This window comes from Rhinoderma darwinii, chromosome 1 (genome assembly GCF_050947455.1).
Source record: "Rhinoderma darwinii isolate aRhiDar2 chromosome 1, aRhiDar2.hap1, whole genome shotgun sequence".
Classification (NCBI taxonomy): Eukaryota; Metazoa; Chordata; class Amphibia; order Anura; family Rhinodermatidae; genus Rhinoderma; species Rhinoderma darwinii.
In genome coordinates, this window is record NC_134687.1 from 562,278,985 (window position 1) to 562,298,556 (window position 19,572).

General features: G+C 40.2%; 1 protein-coding gene across 2 annotated transcripts in view; it reads right to left on the bottom strand.

Annotated features, from left to right (window-relative positions):
- LHFPL2 (LHFPL tetraspan subfamily member 2) overlaps positions 1-19,572 on the bottom strand; it is a 169,324-nt gene that overhangs the window by 19,416 nt on the left and 130,336 nt on the right. For both annotated transcript variants that reach the window (XM_075838685.1, XM_075838693.1), the window contains one exon: positions 7,307-7,994. In XM_075838685.1, the coding sequence (XP_075694800.1) occupies positions 7,307-7,739 (433 nt within the window). In that variant the 5' untranslated portion in view covers positions 7,740-7,994. The remainder of the gene's footprint in view (positions 1-7,306; positions 7,995-19,572) is intronic.

Here is a 19,572-nt window from a genome sequence, read left to right on the forward strand (position 1 = left end):
AGCATTTTGAACCCACCGTTTTTTTGCTAAATTTATTTGAATTAGTATGTGAAGATGAAAATCTACTTTTTTTGTGAAAAAACGTAGAAATTTTAAAATTTTACAAGGAATAAAACAGAAAAAACACCCCAACATATGTAAAGCAATTTCTTCCGATTGTATCAATACCCCATATGTGGTAATAAATTGCTGTTTGGACCCACAGCAGGACTCAGAAGGGAAGGAGCACCATTTGGATTTTGGATTTCTGATATTGCTGGAATAGTTTTCAGTGCCGTGTCGCGTTTGCAATGCACTGGAGGGATGAAAACAGCGGAAACCCCCCAAAAGTGACCCCATTTTGGAAGCTACACCCCTCAAGGAATTTTTCTAGGGGTAAAGTTAGCATTTTGACCCCACAGTTGTTTTGCTAAATTCATTGGAATTAGTCTGTAAAGGTAAAAATCTACTTTTTTTTCTGAAAAAGGGTAGCCATTTTTAATTTTTACAAGGAATAAAGGAGAAAAAGCACCCCAACATTTGTAAAACAATTTCTTCTGATTACGTAAATACCCCATATGTGGTAATAAACTGCTGTTTGGACTCACACCGGGGCTTAGAAGGGAAGGGGCACCATTTGGCTTTTGGAGCTCAAATTTACCTGGAATAGTTTTTGGGTGTCATGTCGAATTTGCAAAGCCCCTGAGAGACCAAAACAGTGGAAGCCCCCCAAAAGTAACCCCATTTGGGAAACTACACCACTTAAGGAATCTATCTAGGGGTATAGTGAGCATTTAGGCCCCACACGTCTTTTGCAGAATTTATTAGAATTAGGCCGTGAAATTAATATCAACATTATTTCCACTAAAATGTTGAATTTTTTCAGTACGGCTATACCCCACGTGGTCATAAATGTTCTTTCATTAGAAAGTAATTAACCCTTTACGAACTGATTCATGTTTTGCTTTTTGGTTTTTCCTCCCCGCTTTCCGAGAGCCACAACTTTTTTATTTTTCCGTCAATAGAGCGGTGTGAGGGCATATTTTTTGCGGGACGAGCTGTAGTTTTTATTGGTACCATTTTTTGGTACATAAGACTTTTTGAGCACTTTTTATTAAATTTTTTGGTAGAGCCAGGGTGACCAAAAAACTGCGATTTTGCCGTTTAAAATTCTTTATTTTTCACGCCGTTCACCGTGTGAGTTAAATAATGGTATATTGTAATAGCTTGGACTTTTACGGACGCAGCGATACCAATTTTGTGTATTTTTTAATTTTTTTTACATTACTTTACAGAAAAAATTTGAAAAGGGTTTCTTTTTGGACTTTAAATATTTATTAAATTTTTTCCACTAATAATAACTATTTACTTTTGTTTTTACATATTTTATTAGTCCCCCTGGGAGACTTGAACCAGCAATCGTTAGATCACTGGTAGAATACACTGCAATACTAATGTATTGCAGTATATTTTCATTTTTACAGGCTCCTGTTACAGCGTGATCGCTGTTTCTGTCCGTTAGTCCCGGGTATCAGCTGTAATACACAGCTGACACCCGCAGCGTAAGGCGCGGGCTCAGCGAGTGAGATGCTCCATATATCACCCCCCACACCACGACATGCTATTAAGTCATGGTGCGTGAAGGGTTTAATGCGCAGCGGATGGTGCAGAGTGAAAATTACAATTTTCCACTGATGTGTCATTTTAGTGCACTATATGTTGTGCCCAGTTTGTGCCACAAATACCACATAACATATTAACAGTGTTCTCCCGGGTATGGCGATGCCATATCGGTGGACGTAAACTGCTGTTTGGGTACGCTGTAGGGCTCAGAAGGGAGGGACGCCATTTGGAGCGCAGATTTTGCTTGGTAGTAGCTCTGGCGTTTTGCTGATATTTCAGTTTATAATGTGGGGGCAAATGTAGGCTGGGCAGAGTACATCAGGGGCATAATAAGAGGGTATAATAATGCGGTAAATAAATAATCCGCAGATATGTGGCCAGTGTCGCACTTATAAATGGCACCCGATCCTATCCGCTTTTGGAACGCTCTGTACATTTTGCATCGCCATAATCTGAGAGCCGGAACTTTTTTTATTTTTTCACCACTGGAGCTGCGTGAGGGCTTATTTGTTGCGGGACAATCTGTAATTTTCATTGGTACCATTTTGGTGATTTCACGTGGGGGCTGCCGATCGGAGCTAAACACCTTAATTGTGGCGTTCAAAATCGAGCGCCGCAATTAAGGGGTTAACTGCCGATATCAGCGGCGATGGGCCAGTGATCGGCAACGAGGAATGCAGGGCAGACACCCTGCACAGTTAACCGCCACTGCGGTGTAGCGCCGCGCGGCGGTTAACTGTCAAAGCACTGACGTAACTGTACGTCAAGGTGCGCGAACTTACTGCTCACCTTGACGTAGTTACGTCATGGTGCGTTAAGGGGTTAAACACGCCCAGTTGGACTTCTGCAAGCCTCATTTGCATAAATACAAAAATGGTCATAACTTGGCCAAAAATGCTCGTTTTTAAAAAATAAAAACGTTACTGTAATCTACATTGCAGCGCCTATCTGCTGCAATAGGAGATAGGGGTTGCAAAATCTGGTGACAGAGCCTCTTTAAAGATGTTGGATCGGGCAAGTTGGATTTCTCAGCTTTTCTGCTCAGCTCAATTGCTTACCATACAATGCCACACTCTCACTTACTTGATTGGCTTCTGAATGGCCAACTACACACAATACAATGTTTAATTAGTCCAAATTCAGAAACGAATTGTACATCTAAAAGTCCCTTTTACACGGGCCAATTATCGGGCAAACGATCGTTCATAGAACACTCGTTGCCGATAATTGCCCTGTGTAAGCAGGGCAGCGATAAGCAGATGAACGAGCAAACACTCGTTGTCGGAAGCACATCTCCCTGAGAGACGCGCTGCCGACATGATAATAATGTATGGGGACGAGCGATTGGAGCAACGAGCGCTCGTCCCCATACATAACTCGTTGATCAGCACTCGTTTGCTCCAGTCACAAGTCTGTCTCGTTGATCGGCGCTTGTTGCAGCGGCGTAAGAGTACCTTTAGCCTCAAGATTTTAGTTCTATAAGCCTATTAGATCAAATCAGATATATTGTAGAGTCAAGTGGTGACCATTGCTTTAGTGCATAGTTATGTGTCAATATGAACTTCTGAACATCATCTGCAACATTTAGCATGATGTGTATAAATTCCAAAATCAATGCATTCAAGTTATGGGTTTAGCAAAAAAAACAAATAAAAACGGACTGTTAATTGTTGAACTGAAGCAAAGGTTATCGTGTGAAGACACGCATTGTAAAAAATGTTTTAAAAGTCCCGGTTGAGGTTTTCATAATAAGACATCAGGGACAGTGCATCCCGTATTCATGGGTTCGGCTCCCAAGACCCATGGCAAACAGATGATTTCACGGAGTGCAGTTCATGACAGCCAATGTTCGTAAGTGCCACTGCTTATTAGCAGGTCTCTGCCCCGGCTCATAGATGGGATCCTAAGAGGGGAGCCCCCTCTATGACATCCATATGCTCTATAAGGGCATATGGAAAGGAGTTGTCGAGATAACAACCCCTTTAATAAGATTTCTTCTCCGCTAGATAGGACTCAGCAGCATCCGTTTGTAGATGCTGAAATCTCACATCCTCATCCAATCTACAATAGCTATAAGTGATGACGAGGACAAGTGAGAGGAGACCATTCATAAAAAGTGAACTATATGTGTGGCCAACTGGAAGGTCAATACAAAAATATAAACCAGAGTAGCCCACAGGGAAAATACTTTAGAATGGTGAGAAATGTGTCGTTATCCTGGGAACATTTTCCATAGTGAGACATTTCATCATTTACCGGTATCTACAAGATTATTTTATTTGGTAAATTTACATAAATCAGTCCAATGTAAACCTTTCCAGATTCTGTTTCTGCTGGATCATAGGAATACAAAGGACAAACGGTTTCCATAAAGTGAAATGTGGACAAAAAAAATTACTCAAGACCTGAATGTGAAGTACTTGGAAAATCCTACAAAGAGTCTCACAATGGTCTGGATAAAAACACTTCAGTGCTTCGCACATGGGAGATCTTACCACTCAGCTGTGTTTACTCAGTGAGAGAAACCTAGATAAGTAGGAAGGCGGCTGCCAGGATCCTGACCGTAGAATTGTGTGATCGAATTACAAATTAGTGGCTCCAACAAAAGCTAATTAACCTTTATTCACGGTCCTAAAGTCCGTTTTACTAATTTTTATTGTAATTTGATGGCAATTGTCCGTTAATATTGTTTATAAATCTAAATCTGCATAGAAGAACACACTATATATACTATATTATAGAACAAAAAATAGAACGTCAATTTCCTTTAAAAGGTTTGAACAATCTCAGCCACCTTCATGCTACCAGCCCAAAGTAATCAACCAGGTCTACTACAAAATAGAACATTGAGGCATTATACTGCTATTGCAGCCAACCACTATGAATCAGTATCAAATGGACCCAACCAGTGCTGGATAATCAAACATTCCATATTACTGGACAGAGATGCAGAATAGAACTTCTTAAAGGGCTTTGTCTACGTGATACCCCTTTCTAGGTTCCCTACGACATGGACGTCATAGGGGGAAGGTCCCATGCTCAGGACCATCCTCTATTAGCCAGAGCGAAGAGCCGCTCACAAAGAGCGGTTTTCCCTATGGCAGACTTTGCATGACCATGTATTACATGGTCAGCGATTAATTTGAAGACCAGGGTAGCCTTCTAATTGGGGATTGTCATGTAATTAACCCCTTTGGGGATTATTAAAGGAGGACATGTCAGCTCTACTGAGATGCCAGTTTTAGTAAATACCTGTATTCCTCAAAAAATAAATAAACAATGGGCATTCCTCTGTTATTCCTCCTGGAAATGTATAAATAAATAGATAACTGGCTGTAAACACAAAGTCAGAATGTCAATGTAACAAGAGAAATATAAATTACTTTCTATATAGAGATCTGCCAAACAACCCACAGATTATGTGCACACTTCCTATAGTCAATCCTCCCTTGTGAGATGACACCATGGCAAGTAGGTAAGTGCAGGTTCATCTTTGGTATAAAAGGTATATGCATAAATAGTAATTCCCCTATACTTATAAAATTTACAACCTATAGTAGAGTATACTGCAAGAGGAAACCTAGAGTATTTAAATTCTGTGCCAGCCGATCAAACGCCAGGCTGCAGGTTACCACTCATGCCATTTAGTTGGCATAGCTGATCATTTTAATTATGCTTCCAACTTAAAACATGCCCCAAGGTAAAAAAATAAGACAAAAAAAATCCTTTTGGTTATTGTGAAAAATGGAAATGCTCTCTACCCAATGCTAACATGTAAAATTATTCAGGATCTAATTTCTGAAGTGCACAAGACATGTCAACAACATGTGAGCAGCATAAACCACAGAAGTCTCCCCAATTATGTTACTAGAAGGAGAAAATGACTTAGGAGACAAAGCGGCTGTCTGTTCTATGTCTCTTCACAGCTTGATAATGTCAGATCCTGCTCCTTTGTGGACTTAATCTCATTAGACCGTGCCATGTGGTAAGAGATGTGTAGAACTCCGGTCCTCGATATGAATTTCCATAGGCACCCAGCTAAAATAGAACTAAACTGTTATAATTTAGACATGTCTGTCAACAGCTAGAGCCCACACCAAATCTAATTTCCTCCTTGTCCTCTGGCTTCCCTCAGCCCCATTGGCACCTGTCTGCAGATCAAACCGTCTAGTGTACCAGTCATGTTTGTCTTTACACTTTATAAGAAGAGATCACAGCAACCAATATTAAGACAGTTTCTCATAATACTCTGTGCTGCGTTCATCACATCAGATCTCTCAGTGCAGTTTATAAATTCTAATGTGAAAAAACAAAAAGGGAGCTCTACCCCCCTATATACACTTGAAAAAAATGCACTAGTATTTAGAAGTAGATAGAACATAGATAAAGTTATAAGATAGACATACAGATAGGATATGAAAAATATATGAGAAAGGACAAAAAAAGATAAATACAATATCAAATAGATACAATATGAAAAAGATAGATAGATATGAGATAGAGATATGAGATAGATAGATATGATATGAGATAGATAGATATGAGATAGATAGATAGATATGAGATAGATAGATAGATATGAGATAGATAGATATATGAGATAGATATGATATGATATGAGATAGATAGATAGATATGAGATAGATAGATAGATAGATAGATAGACAGACAGACATGAGAGAGATAGATAGATATGAGATAGATAGATATAGAGATAGATAGAGACAGACATGAGATAGATAGATATGAGATAGATAGATAGATATGAGATAGATAGATAGATAGATAGATAGATAGATAGATAGATAGATAGATAGATAGATAGATAGATAGATAGATAGATAGATAAAGTTGTCGTGTCATATACACCTGAGCCTTGATATTGGATAGAAAGACAGTAAAGAAGCCAAGTATCCCGACCTTACATGAAAGCCCACTGTCTACAGTACAGTGTAAACGTTCAGTGAGTCAGTCAGTTACAGAGACTCTGGAGAAACCTGACAAGAACACCGGAGATTACTGGGTGCAAATATTGACAAGTTCCTGATGTGAAAACAGCCAAGGTGACCTTTGAGATATAGCAGGTAATAATCCAGCTAATAGAAAGTAACCTTCCGTGATACAACACTACGTACTATACTAGGTACAAAGTCCAGACTTGTATGCCATTCACTAGCAGAACTGTATGAGGTGGACAACAACGCAAGGTTCTTATAACATCAAAAGCCTTCATCGCTCACACTTGCTTGACTCAGGAGAATGTCTATTGTGGACATAGGGTTACTTCTGTCTAGGGCTCTCGTGACCTTAGGTGTGTGAATTTACGGTCTCTTTTGCGACATATAATTTCATATTTTCTAAATGCTAGCCATAGGTAGACATGACAGCCCCTAGTGGACCACCTATTGTTTCTACTTGTAGGTCAATAAATCAATATTGTATCTTTCTGTCAAACACCAAGGTCCCCCACCAATTAGAATACAAAAGGGAATATTTGACAAAGAACTGCCAAAAACAAACAAACAAAAAAAAAAGTTGATGGGAGAAAAAAAAAGAAAGAAAGAAACCTCTCATTGGTAAAAGGACTACTGTACCAAACCACACTCGGCTCTAGTACATCTAGATAGATGGAGAGACAGTGGGTAGACCAAAACTATAAAGCAGACATAGGTTACATGAAATGTTATGTCCATAGATTACGTACCTGCAATTCCTTGTAGCAGCCCACACACATTGAATATACTTTTTTTCATTACACTTTGTACGCACATTGTAAAGACAGAGACAAAAGCTACGATACATAGGATGGATATCCCCACGGCAAGGAAGATAGCTGTAGCCTGCCAGAAACCACTAGCTATCTCACTGAAATGCTCTGCATAAGGACCGCACAGAGGGTCTCTTCTGAAGTACTGGACTGTAGGTACTTTGATACAACGTCCATATATGCCTAGCGTTGGACGATAAGGCTCATGGTGACCACCAGTCCGGTTATCAATATCCGTGCTTTTTACTTTGCCAATGAGCCAGTCCTCACTCATAAAAGCTATAAGTTCTCCAAAGGCAACGACAATACTCAGAACGGTCCACAGCATAGAACGGCATGTTACTATGACATGACACATGGTGTAGACCATCGACTGCCGACAACTAGTACTGAATCAGATTTTATGCACAGAAGAAAATTTTGGAATCCTGGTTGGGGGAAAAAAAAACCAGAAGAAATCCGACTTGTCGAGGCTTTATAATCCAGTCGTTTTGTAGTCAATGAAGCAGCTCACTCATACGTCCTGTGCTTTCCAATTCTCCTGTTCTAACATTCATAGTGAAACATGATGCTCAATGTTCCAAGGGAGCTCCCAGGCACGGCCCATCGGGATGACATCACAAATCTACGGAGAAAGGCAGAACAGATACAGTTAAGATTGATGACAGTTTCACATACGTAATCACTGCTGCAATCTGTCAACATTGGAGACTTTATAGTACCTGGAACAGTGGTGTTACTCCATGGAGTCTATACAATATATGGGACATCTATCAGGAACACATCAAAGTCACAATGTTACTGCATTAGAATATGTCTTAATCTTGGTTCGATCTTTCACAATGAGAATACAAACTACTCCACCTTATAAAACGTTAAACCCTGAGGAGAAGCTGGGAGCAAAGTTCTTCAACAGGTTTACAGGAAACGGAGCCAAATTCTGTCCAACAACCAGACTTTTGTGATAAGCTTCTACTGTATACTGGAGATAGAATAGGGGTTTCCTAGTTTCGACTTCAGCAGAGTTCTTTAAAATGGCCCGAAGACCTATTAGATCAGCTCGAATAGATGTTCCATCAGACAGATCTAAAACTACTTTCTATTATTGCAGAGATCCCATTCTAGAAGAATACAATTGCATCAATGTTCGTGAAAAACTCTTAGGGTATGTTCACACGCAGTAGCAAAATACTGAGCTGTTTTAGCCTGAAAACAGCTCCTGATTTTCAGATGTTTTTTAACAACTTGCATTTTTCGTGGCGTATTTTACGGACGTTATTAGAGCTGTTTTTCAATGGAGTCAATGAAAAATGGCTCCAAAAACGTCCCAAGAAGTGACATGCACTTCTTTGACGTGGGCGTCTTTTTACGCTCCGTATTTTGACAGCAACGCTTAAAATTACATCGCGTGGGAACAGAACATCGTAAAACTCATTGAAAGCAATGGGAAGATGTTTGTAGGCGTAATGGAGCAGTTTTTTCAGGCGTAATTCGAGGCGTAAAACGCCGGATTTACGTCTGAAAACAGTGCGTGTGAACATACCCTTATCTGAGCTAAACACTAAATAGTGGAGAATTAGCTTCTAGCTATAAAGAAATCCCAAACTATGTCCAGAAATGTCACCCCGATGAACTAGCATGACCGCAGAAGGAACCTAGCCTCTACAAAGGACACGCTATACACATGCAAGGATCGGTCAGGCCTTTTCAGCAACAGATCAAGCATATTATAATTTAAGGTTGTACAACCAGGTCCGGACAGCATCTATTATGGTCTTGAATGACCCCCCCAGTACAGTAACAGTGATGCAGTGTTTACATACCAAGAAAAGTATATATTCAATCATCGATAATCTGAAATAACCACTAATACCATTCACAGAAGGTCCCTGACCAGGCCAAATCTCCCACAGTATATAGTCCTACAACTCCTGCTCCCCTGTTGCTGCATTACTAGGATAATTTGCCATTCTGGAGTCTGAGAAAGCTGTGTGAAAAGCCCTGTGATGGCTGTAATGACCGTCATAAGGGTTGTCAGCTTTTTGAGAAACAGATAAAAACTCTATTCATATGTTTTATAGTTTGAACAGAAAAGGACAACTCCAAACACTTAATATTACTGGTGAACTTTTACTTAAGAGGGAAATTCTCTGGAAATTAGAAATATTCTTATTTTTCTGGAATCTGAAGATGGAATCAGATGAATGACACACACTTAGATCACACTTTTCTGTGTGAATAATACAGTAAACCCGGCCAAGAACATATACATGACTATGCCACTACAGGACTATATACATGACTATGCCACTACAGGACTATATACATGACTATGCCACTACAGGACTATATACATGACTATGCCACTACAGGACTATATACATGACTATGCCACTACAGGACTATATACATGACTATGCCACTACAGGACTATATACATGACTATGCCACTACAGGACTATATACATGACTATGCCACTACAGGACTATATACATGACGGCTCTCTAGACCATCCAGTACAATGACATATAGGTGCTACAATAACCACCAGGGTGCAAGTACTACACAGGGAGAATGCAAACTATGCCTTCATTGTTTACTGCAAAGACATCACATGTCAGGGGCAAACCGCCAGCAAAAATGGTGATAATTTTTTGCTGGTACTGGGATGAAGCCACCTACTACGCTATATAAATAAAAATGTCATTTTTACAGCAATTCATACCATACACGTGAATGCAGAATGTGCATGGATTTCTGCAAGTCCTATTCAGATAAATGAAACAGTTGCAGAAATGTCTGCAACAAATCTGGATCATGTGAATTCACCCTTTATTAGGCACAATTTTACTTACGGAGATAACGAACGCCACATAGTACTCCTAAACATTTGATGTATTTTCCCCCAAAATCTAGTTTATAAAGTGCATCGGGTCACCTCTCCTGACAGGTCTATTTTAGCGATTACTTGTATTCCCCATAAAATAGCAATTTTGGATAATCTTTGATTCTAACTCTGAATTGTGCCATTCTTTTAATATTCTTCCTAGAAATTTATGAATCAATTGACAACTGGGTGTTACCATTCGCCTTGTCAAAGGGGCGTGTCCTTACAGTCTCACTCTGTCAGCACTGACTGGACAGTATCAGTCTGTGTAGGGACACACCCAGTAGTTAATTTATTCATATATTTCTAGGAGGAATAACAGAGGAATGGCACAACGTAGACTTCTAAGAAAATGTGCTCCAGAATTATTTAATGGGTAATACAATTATTTACTAAAACAGACACATCACAAGAGGTGACAGGTCCTCTTTAAAGAGTTTCCCCATTTTGGATAATCCCTTTATGATAGAAGGGTCCCCCAAAATTAAGATGATCATGAAATGTCCGGCTTCTATAACTCCAGGGATCAGCTGGAAGGAAACCTTGTAGCAAGTTTTCTATACCCCTGCATTGCCACCACTGGGGAAATTAAGAATTATATGGTGCGAGTGAAATCAATAGGTTAAACATGTAAAGCAATGACATGCCGGGTCAGATAGTTAAGGGAAGCCCTCAATGACCTAAAGATTATGCAGCCCCGAATCTATAGAAAGAATACAAGCATAGGCGTCTATAGACATAAAAAAATACAGTGGTTTTCCCTGTGTTTTGCGAGGACTTGCATATTTAATTCTACACAAAAGATGCATAAGAAGTGCAATCTCACACTACCTAAATTACTCAAGTTGACTTTCCTACGTCTGTAAATAAATTATAGTATTGGGCACAATATGTAATATTGCACAGCAGTAAAATCTCCCACCAAACAACTTTCTACCCTCCCGCTGGTTCTGTGGAACAGGGTACATTGATTTGTGGTATTGGTGGTTCATTGGTTAATGATTATTTATTTCAGCATACTAGTTATCCATAGTCCTATATTAAAGCTCTGTTGAGCCCATTAGTACATCTTGGATGAACTTCTGATTGATTTGAAGCTGGTCATACACTTTGGATAAAAGTCGTCCGAACCTGCAGATTTAGGTAGGATCAGATGACGATCTAAGGTGTATAGGAAAAGGAGGAAAGAAGGGTCGGCATTTAGGATTCACATGCCTGATCCTTTGTTCCTGCAGGAAATAAGCCGCTGCAAGAGGGGACCAGCATTCCCCTCCTTCCATTGAAAAAAAAACATGCACGCTGGCCGAACTGAGTCTGGAGAAATACTTGTTGGCCATAAGCCGCTCATGTGTATAGCCAGCTTAAGACTGTCAGAAGTGCAATGACTACTTGGAATTCATCTCATGAGCCCTTGATAGGCTTTAGTGCCATAGAGACATGGCAATAAACCAAATTGCCAATGGCAAAAGAATAAGCCCTTGTTTCCCAAGTACCTTAACATATATTTGTAAATATCATAAAAAGTAAATTTTAATTATATTCGAGAGCAAACAAACACACATAGTGATTAAAAACAGTCAATGTGGAATATTGGACCAAATAATTGTGTGTGTATAGTGTCAATTTGACAATATATCACTCTTATTGTAAAGTCTATATGATGTATCAAAGCCACACAGTGTATAAGATGTCAGAGCTACACAGTGTAGCAGTTCTCTCCACAGAGTCTATGCAAAGCTAATGAATAACCAACGTCTGGCTATGATAGGATCCAAGCAGTGGGGGATAAAAATTGAGAACATTATAATTCTTATATAATTCTTATATGGAAATGAGCATCCATTGATGTAATACGTAACTGCTCTATAGCCACCAAAAAGATATATATGTGAATACCGATAATAGTCTTTCTCTTGAACAAAAATAAATGAATGTATCTAGAAGGTCACATTTTATAATTACCTGATAAATAACCTAAAGGACGGCACAGTGGATCATGTGTGGAATATCCTTGTTATAAGAAAGCCACGAAAGTAAAGCCTTCGTTTAGACCATTGGGGCTAAGGCTGCTAAGTTGGTGAATCCAACGAGCCTCTTCTTGTAATAACTTACGATCTAGGTTGCCCCCTCTGGGGTCTGACTTAACCAAAGCGATCCCCCAAAATTGGAGGGATCTCGTGTCACCATTATGTACTGCCCTGATATGTCTCGATAAAGGAGTCTCTTCTTTTCTATTAATAGAACTAAGGTGTTTGGAAATTTGTCTTCTAAGTTGTTGTATAGTTTTGCCCATTTGGCATTTTGGGCAAGGGCATTTGGCAATGTATACGACTCCAGAACTCTGACTGAACTGTCTGATATCAAAGTCTGCCATTAATGGGGTTGGTAAAGCTTTTAGTTTTCGGCATGAGGGGACAAAATGTACATTGTCCACATGGATAAGATCCCAAGATGGGTGCTAGAAGCCATGAACTATGCGATATAGATGCTCTAGAGTAGCGCCTGTGGACCACAAATTCTCTCATTTTTCCTTCTTTGCTAGGTGATGCTTGGAGTACCAGTTAAAACATCACATAAGTCAGGGTCAGCCAATATAATAGGCCAATGTCTATACAAAATATCTTTGACCTACTGGGAACAAACATCATATGTACCAATACATCTGATGTTGGAGGAAGTCTCTTTAGAATTTTTGAATTGTCTGGTAGGACCGTTTAACAGATCCATTCGGTCCGTCGCCCTGGCCCTGCTATAGGCCCAACGTAAGCTTTTTTTTGGGTAGCCCCGTGCCCTAAATGTTCTGTTCAGAGTATCGCATTCTTTTTATACATATCATAAAACAGAACTTTTAATTATATTAGAGAGCAAACAAACACACATGGTGAATAAAAAAGGTCAATGTGGACTTTTGGTCCAAATAATTGTGTGTATATTGTCAATTTGACGATATATCGCTCTCAGGCCCAGTTCACACTGAGTTTTTGGACACGTTTTTTGACGCGGAAAACGCATCGGAAAATGCGCCAAAAAACGGCCGAAAATGACTCCCATTGATTTAAATGGGAGGCGGCCGCGTTTTATCCCCCGCGAGCGGTAAAAAACGCTTGCGGGATAAGAAGCGACATGCCCTATCTTCGGGCGTTTACGCCTCTGACCTCCCATTGACATCAATGGGAGGCAGAGAAAGCGTATTTAGCTGCGTTTTTGCCAGTGGCGCTCAATGGTCGCGAGCGGAAAACTGTCTGAACTCAGCCTTAATGTAAAGTCTATATGACGTATCAAAGCCACACAGTGTATCAAGTGTCAGAGCTACACAGTGTAGCAGTTCTCTCCACAGAGTCTATGCAAAGCTAATGAATAACCAATGTCTGGCTATGATAGGAGCCAAGCAGCGGCTGCAGTCCGCTTACAAGAGGACACTATACATTAGACCACCTTGAGATGTTTAAAAATAGGAATTCTAGCAGGGCGGGTGGAACTGCTTGCTGCACATCTGGTGGGGATGCCCGTTAATCAACGCATTCTGGTCTACAGTAGTGGACCTGATACACAGGATCACAGGTCAGGTGCTTCCCAATACCCCGGAGGTGTTGCTACTCTCCATGCTCCCCGGACCGGTAAAAAGATACACGAAAACCCTGATTAGTTTCCTGCTGATCGCAGCGCGCACTGTTATCCCACGTTTATGGAAGACCAGTAGCGTGCCAACGATTACTGACTGGTTCCAGGAGATACTGCATCTGCAGAGAATGGAGGAAGCAACACCGGCCCATCACACGAATTCAGGGACTGCGGGGTTGGTCTGGAAGGCTTGGAGGGAGTTCTGCGAGTCAGAGGATTATTTGCTGTATGTATAGGTCCCACCGGGTGTGTAGGATAGGTTTCCCGGCAGCTTGAGGGAGAAGTCCGCTAGCTGAAAGTAGGGGGAGCACATGCACTGTATTGAGGGGGAGGTGGCTGGGCTGGAGGGGGGGTGGGATTTGATTGGTCTGATCCGTTAGATGGTCTTTGGGTTCTCTTGATCTGCTTACATATTTTATCCTCTCTCTGATGCAGGGCGTAAATATAAGTTCATTGTGATGTGTAATGGTTCTGATGCCGATCGCCGTGGTGCCCATTGTACTGAATGTACTGTCAGTATTGCTTATTTTGTATTGACGAGTATTCCTGATATCCATGTATCTTGCCTATAATATTATCTTCTCCTACTGGATCAGAAGACTGCTGTGCATTGTGTTTTGGAACGTTATATGCATAATTCCTTTATTTATTTTTTATTTGGTTCTCTTCTTGCTTTCTATTGCCATGTATGTATGTATGATGGATGCGTATATTTTCTGTTTTGATGTATAAAAATTCTCATGAAAATAAAAAAAAGATTGTTAAAAAACATAAAAAATAGGAATTCTCATAGCCCCCACGACCTGTTTCACCACAACAGTGGCGTCTTTAGGGGTATTGGGGCTTATTAAGAGAATCCCTATAGGCCAGTATTTATGAGCCAAGAGAAATCGCTCTAACGTTCTCACTTTCCAAAAAGAGTGCGATACTCTGAACAGAAAATTGAGGGCACGGGGCTACCCAGAAAAAAGCTTACAGCTTACAGTTTTTGACGCATTTTCCGATGCGTTTTCCGCATCAAAAAACGTGTCAAAAACACGAGTGATATATCGTCAAATTGACAATATACACACAATTATTTGGACCAATAGTCCACGTTGACCTTTTTTATTCACCATGTGTGTTTGTTTGCTCTCTAATATAATTAAAAGTTCTGTTTTATGATATGTACAAAAAGAGTGCGATACTCTGAACATAAAATTTAGGGCACGGGGCTACCCAAAAAAAAGCTTACGTTGGGCCTATACCAGGCCCAGGGCGACGGACCGAATGGATCTGTTAAACGGTCCTACCAGACAATTCAAAAATTCTAAAGAGACTTCCTCAAACATCAGATCTTTTTGGTGGCTATAGAGCAGTTACGTATTACATCAATGGATGCTCATTTCCATATAAGAATTATATAAGAATTATAATGTTCTCAAATTTTTATCCCCCACTGTACTTCCTATCGCCAATCTAAAAACAATTATGTATTCAATGTTAGAACAAATATGTAATATTCTTATCTCCATAGATGTAGTTGCTATATCAATGCGGTCTAATGTATAGTGTCCTCTTGTAAGCGGACTGCAGCCGCTGCTTGGCTCCTATCATAGCCAGACGTTGGTTATTCATTAGCTTTACGTAGACTCTGTGGAGAGAACTGCTACACTGTGTAGCTCTGACATCTTATACACTGTGTGGCTTTGATACATCATATAGACTTTACAATAAGAGTGATATATCGTCAAATTGACACTATACACACACAATTGTTTGGTCCAATATTCCACATTGACTGTTTTTAATCACTATGTGTGTTTGTTTGCTCTCTAATATAAATAAAAGTTACATTTTATGATATTTACAAATATATGTTAAGGTACCTGGGAAACAAGGGTTTATTCTTTTGCCATTGGCAATTTGGTTTATTGCTTATGAATTTAGCCCACCAGCTACTTGGGTCCATTTGTTGTTCATGCATAGAGAATGGCAAGCACAGCTAAAAATCATTATGTAGGGGTGCATCACAGGCGTCTAGTAAACTGTATAAAATGAAAGTACTTTATTTTATTACAAGCAATATATCCAAATAGACAAATTAAAAACATCTAAAAGAAAAAATTCTGTGACCCTACTGTTGCGAGAACCCAGAATATGGGAATTACCAGACTAAGAGTAATAAGAATAAGTGAATAATGAATGAACCTCTCCACTCAGCTTGAAATAGCATCAAGTGCATAAATGTATGGCATTAAATAACCACAGGTCAAATACAAAGTGAAAAGCGCTAAAGAATGCAAAAAGAAAAAAAAATTATAAAGACATGCAAGATGGCTACCCAATAATGAAAAAAATATGCAATATGTCATCCGATAAATCATCAATGTGTGATACAAAACCATGATTCTGACCCCGTTGGGTCAGAAAAAGATGTTCAACCATACACGATGCAAGGCGAAAAGAGATGATGAAGTTGTCTGGGAAAGAGTAGCCCTATAGCTGAAGCCCCACACATATCGCTTATACACCGTTCAGCTTCCTCAGGGGAAGGCTTGTATTCATTTTTGGTCCTTGACTATCATGGGTGTGCAAACATTTCTTTTGCGTTGTTGCATAATATACTTTATATGATCCTGCCAGCGGCACAAAGGCGGTTATCTATCTCACCGGACACTGGTCTGAAAACTGTACCTGGCATTGTCTCTCCTCAGAATTTGCTAACTCCCAGGCAGCAAACCGCTCTTAAAAAGTAATATTTAAGAATTTCACAATTCTTTCAATAGCGAATTAAAAATTCAGTTTCAATATCCATTTTTCCAAACTTTGTCGTTAGAAATTCCAGCAGTCTGTATTGTTCCAATAAGAAAACCAAGTTGTCTTTTTAAACCAAATTTTGTGTTTTGTTTATCTGAGACACAAATATAAATCTAGGACAAACAAGAATAAAATTCTCTCATTCAGAAATATATTTGAAAACAGACCTTTTGTTCTAACTTAAAAGCTCAACACACCGGTCCAGTCCAGAGCTGTGGACGTTGTGCTCCAAAATTGAACTGAACAGAAAATGTTACGTTAAACCTCAAAAACGAACACACACAAGAGAAACTCTTTGTTGTAAAATGCTGACGACTAACAGTGCTAGGAACATATCAGTCGAGAAGAGATAAAAGCAGATAAGTTACAGTAACGCAGGGACAGATTGCCTTGACAGCGCACAGGAACAAAGTTTGTGTTTACTTTTCCGGGTGGGAATCTTCTGATAAGACTGCAATGCCAAACAGCTCTCTTCACGCTGTAAATGACGTAAACACAAAATGCTAAATCTGTGCCCATCGCCCTGACACTACAGACATGAAAAGGAAGAACACGTTAGGACTAGGTTACAAGGCCCAAGGTTTATATTTCAAGCACAGCATAAATAAACAGTATTATGGGTTGTTAGTATCTACAAGAGCCCGAGGGTCACAATAATTAGACCAAAAAGAAAATTTTGTTTTGAGAAACTGAAGCAGTATATCAGCTCATTTGTCAAAGGTTTAAATTAATTGGTAAATTTATCCAGAGAACAGACTAAAAAGATCATTTTACTTTATAAGCAGAGGGCTGACTTGAAGCTCCTAGGCCCCAAATGCAAAATCTTTAACAGATGCCCCCCCAACAATTACCGTACGTCATTCGTAGTACTGGTCTCATCATATAGGGCAGATGACCTTTTGGACCCCCTTCAAACTGGGTAGGACTGCAACCTCTGCACCACTAGTTACGCCCCTGTTTATAATCTAAAAGCAAAAGTTCTTCTTTTGTAAAACTTCACTTTCATGTTTGACAACTACACATTCATTGCATGATATTTCTACAGTTTGTAAAGCAACCAGATTCCACCCTTAATGATATCTGAAAGAGGTGATCTGACTGATTATAATGGGAAACAAACTTTTTCCTTGAACAGTGTTCATGCGGTGTTAAAAATGTGTGCCTCGCACGCTGAGCCTAGATGCAGCGACCTGTAGCATGGGTAGCCGCTGAGTACTTGCTCCCGTATGCCCTACAGCACTTCCCTGCCACCTGCCTCCCAGCCCTACAGCCGCCGTATTCCTTACAGCCCTACCCCATCTATTTTTGTTGTTGTTGCAGCCGTGGCTGTCCTGTGGCCCCGACTGCCTTGTCTGACATCGGATGCCTACTACTGCCTATTGGCCTATGGGAGCTGGTAATACCGGTCATTTTTTTTTCACCGCCCCTGCCTATATAGTGGTTACCACCTCCAGCCATCTCACCCATTTTCTGGCTCCCTGCTGCTCTGCAGGGGTTTGGAGCTACAGAGCCATAAAAGGAAAAGGATCAGGAGAGGGAAATCTCGTCAATGTGACCAACAGAGGAGAGAAATGAGAGTGGATGCCATTATACTGCTATAAATACCACGGTGGACCTAGGGAAGGAAAAAAACTTGCTACTTCATATAGGTAAGACCTTTCCACATTTTTTTTCCTTTATGATATTCAACCCTTGATGTGTTCTAAATGCTATGGTTGGTAATGAGTTAGACCATGATCTGAATATGAACCGTTTGAAGATTTAAACCCAGTTCATCTTGAGAAGGAGGGCATTTCTGGATTGCAGACTATACGTCTAGTTGCATGTTAACAGCCGTCACGTTTGGAAGAGACTTTTTATTCTTTTGTGCCTTACGCTTTATGTTATAACAACCTTAAATAAGAAAGAGGTTGCGGAGATTGTGCCTCTGAACTAATTCCTGGTGTGAGATGTATTGGTTGTTCCGTGCAAAGCACAACTGGATAGTTGGCACAGATAGAATCCGGATTGGTAGTGAGGATGTTGAGAAAACGGGGGAGCCCGGAGCAACAAAAGAAGATAAAATGGATAGATTTTTTCCCTCTACTCCGCATAAATCAGGGACTTCCAGATTAAGTAGAGCAGGAAAGGTTAATCCTGCACGACGGGAGGAGCAGGAGGGCGCCTGGGGCAGCAATAAGAGGAGTGATCCAATGTTAGCGGAAATACTCTCTTCGGTGGATAAAAGCAATGAGGCGTTGGCGAATATTATACCTCAGATTGGGGAAATTAAAAGTGATATCTCAATAATCCAAGATGAAATGAATAAAATGGCAAACCCAAGGGTTGCGGAAAGGGGGTGTGGGTGGCGGCATGTTATAGACACAGCATATTACATAACAAAATATATGGTAAGGCTTTTAGGGCTGAAATAATAGTATCAAGAAGTGGGTGCGGATGATGTATAACATGCTATAAGGAGTTATATAAAAGTATTGTAGGGTATAGGGAGTTAGGTTGGAGATTAGATTTGGAATTCATATGTTGAGCGGTTGGAGTGTTGGGAAACAAGTAGATGTATTTTACATCTGGGTGAGGCGTCTGTTGTGAAGCGCAAGGTATAGTGACATATGACCTCTAGAACAGGGGTACATGTGTCAGTGTGTGGGGATAGGGGACGACGACTGGGTAACTGGGGTTGTGTTCCTTTTCTTTCTTTTTTTTCTTCTCCCTTGCTCTTCCTCTCTCCGTTCCCGCTTGGTCCTTTTGATTGGAGAGATGTGGGGCCATCACATAAAATCTGAAATTGGGATGTTGAAAATTGTGGTATGGAAGGTCAGGGGACTGAGCGATAAACTGAAAAGACACGCTGTTATTCGGGGGATGGGAGGATATTTGCCAGCAATTATATGCTTG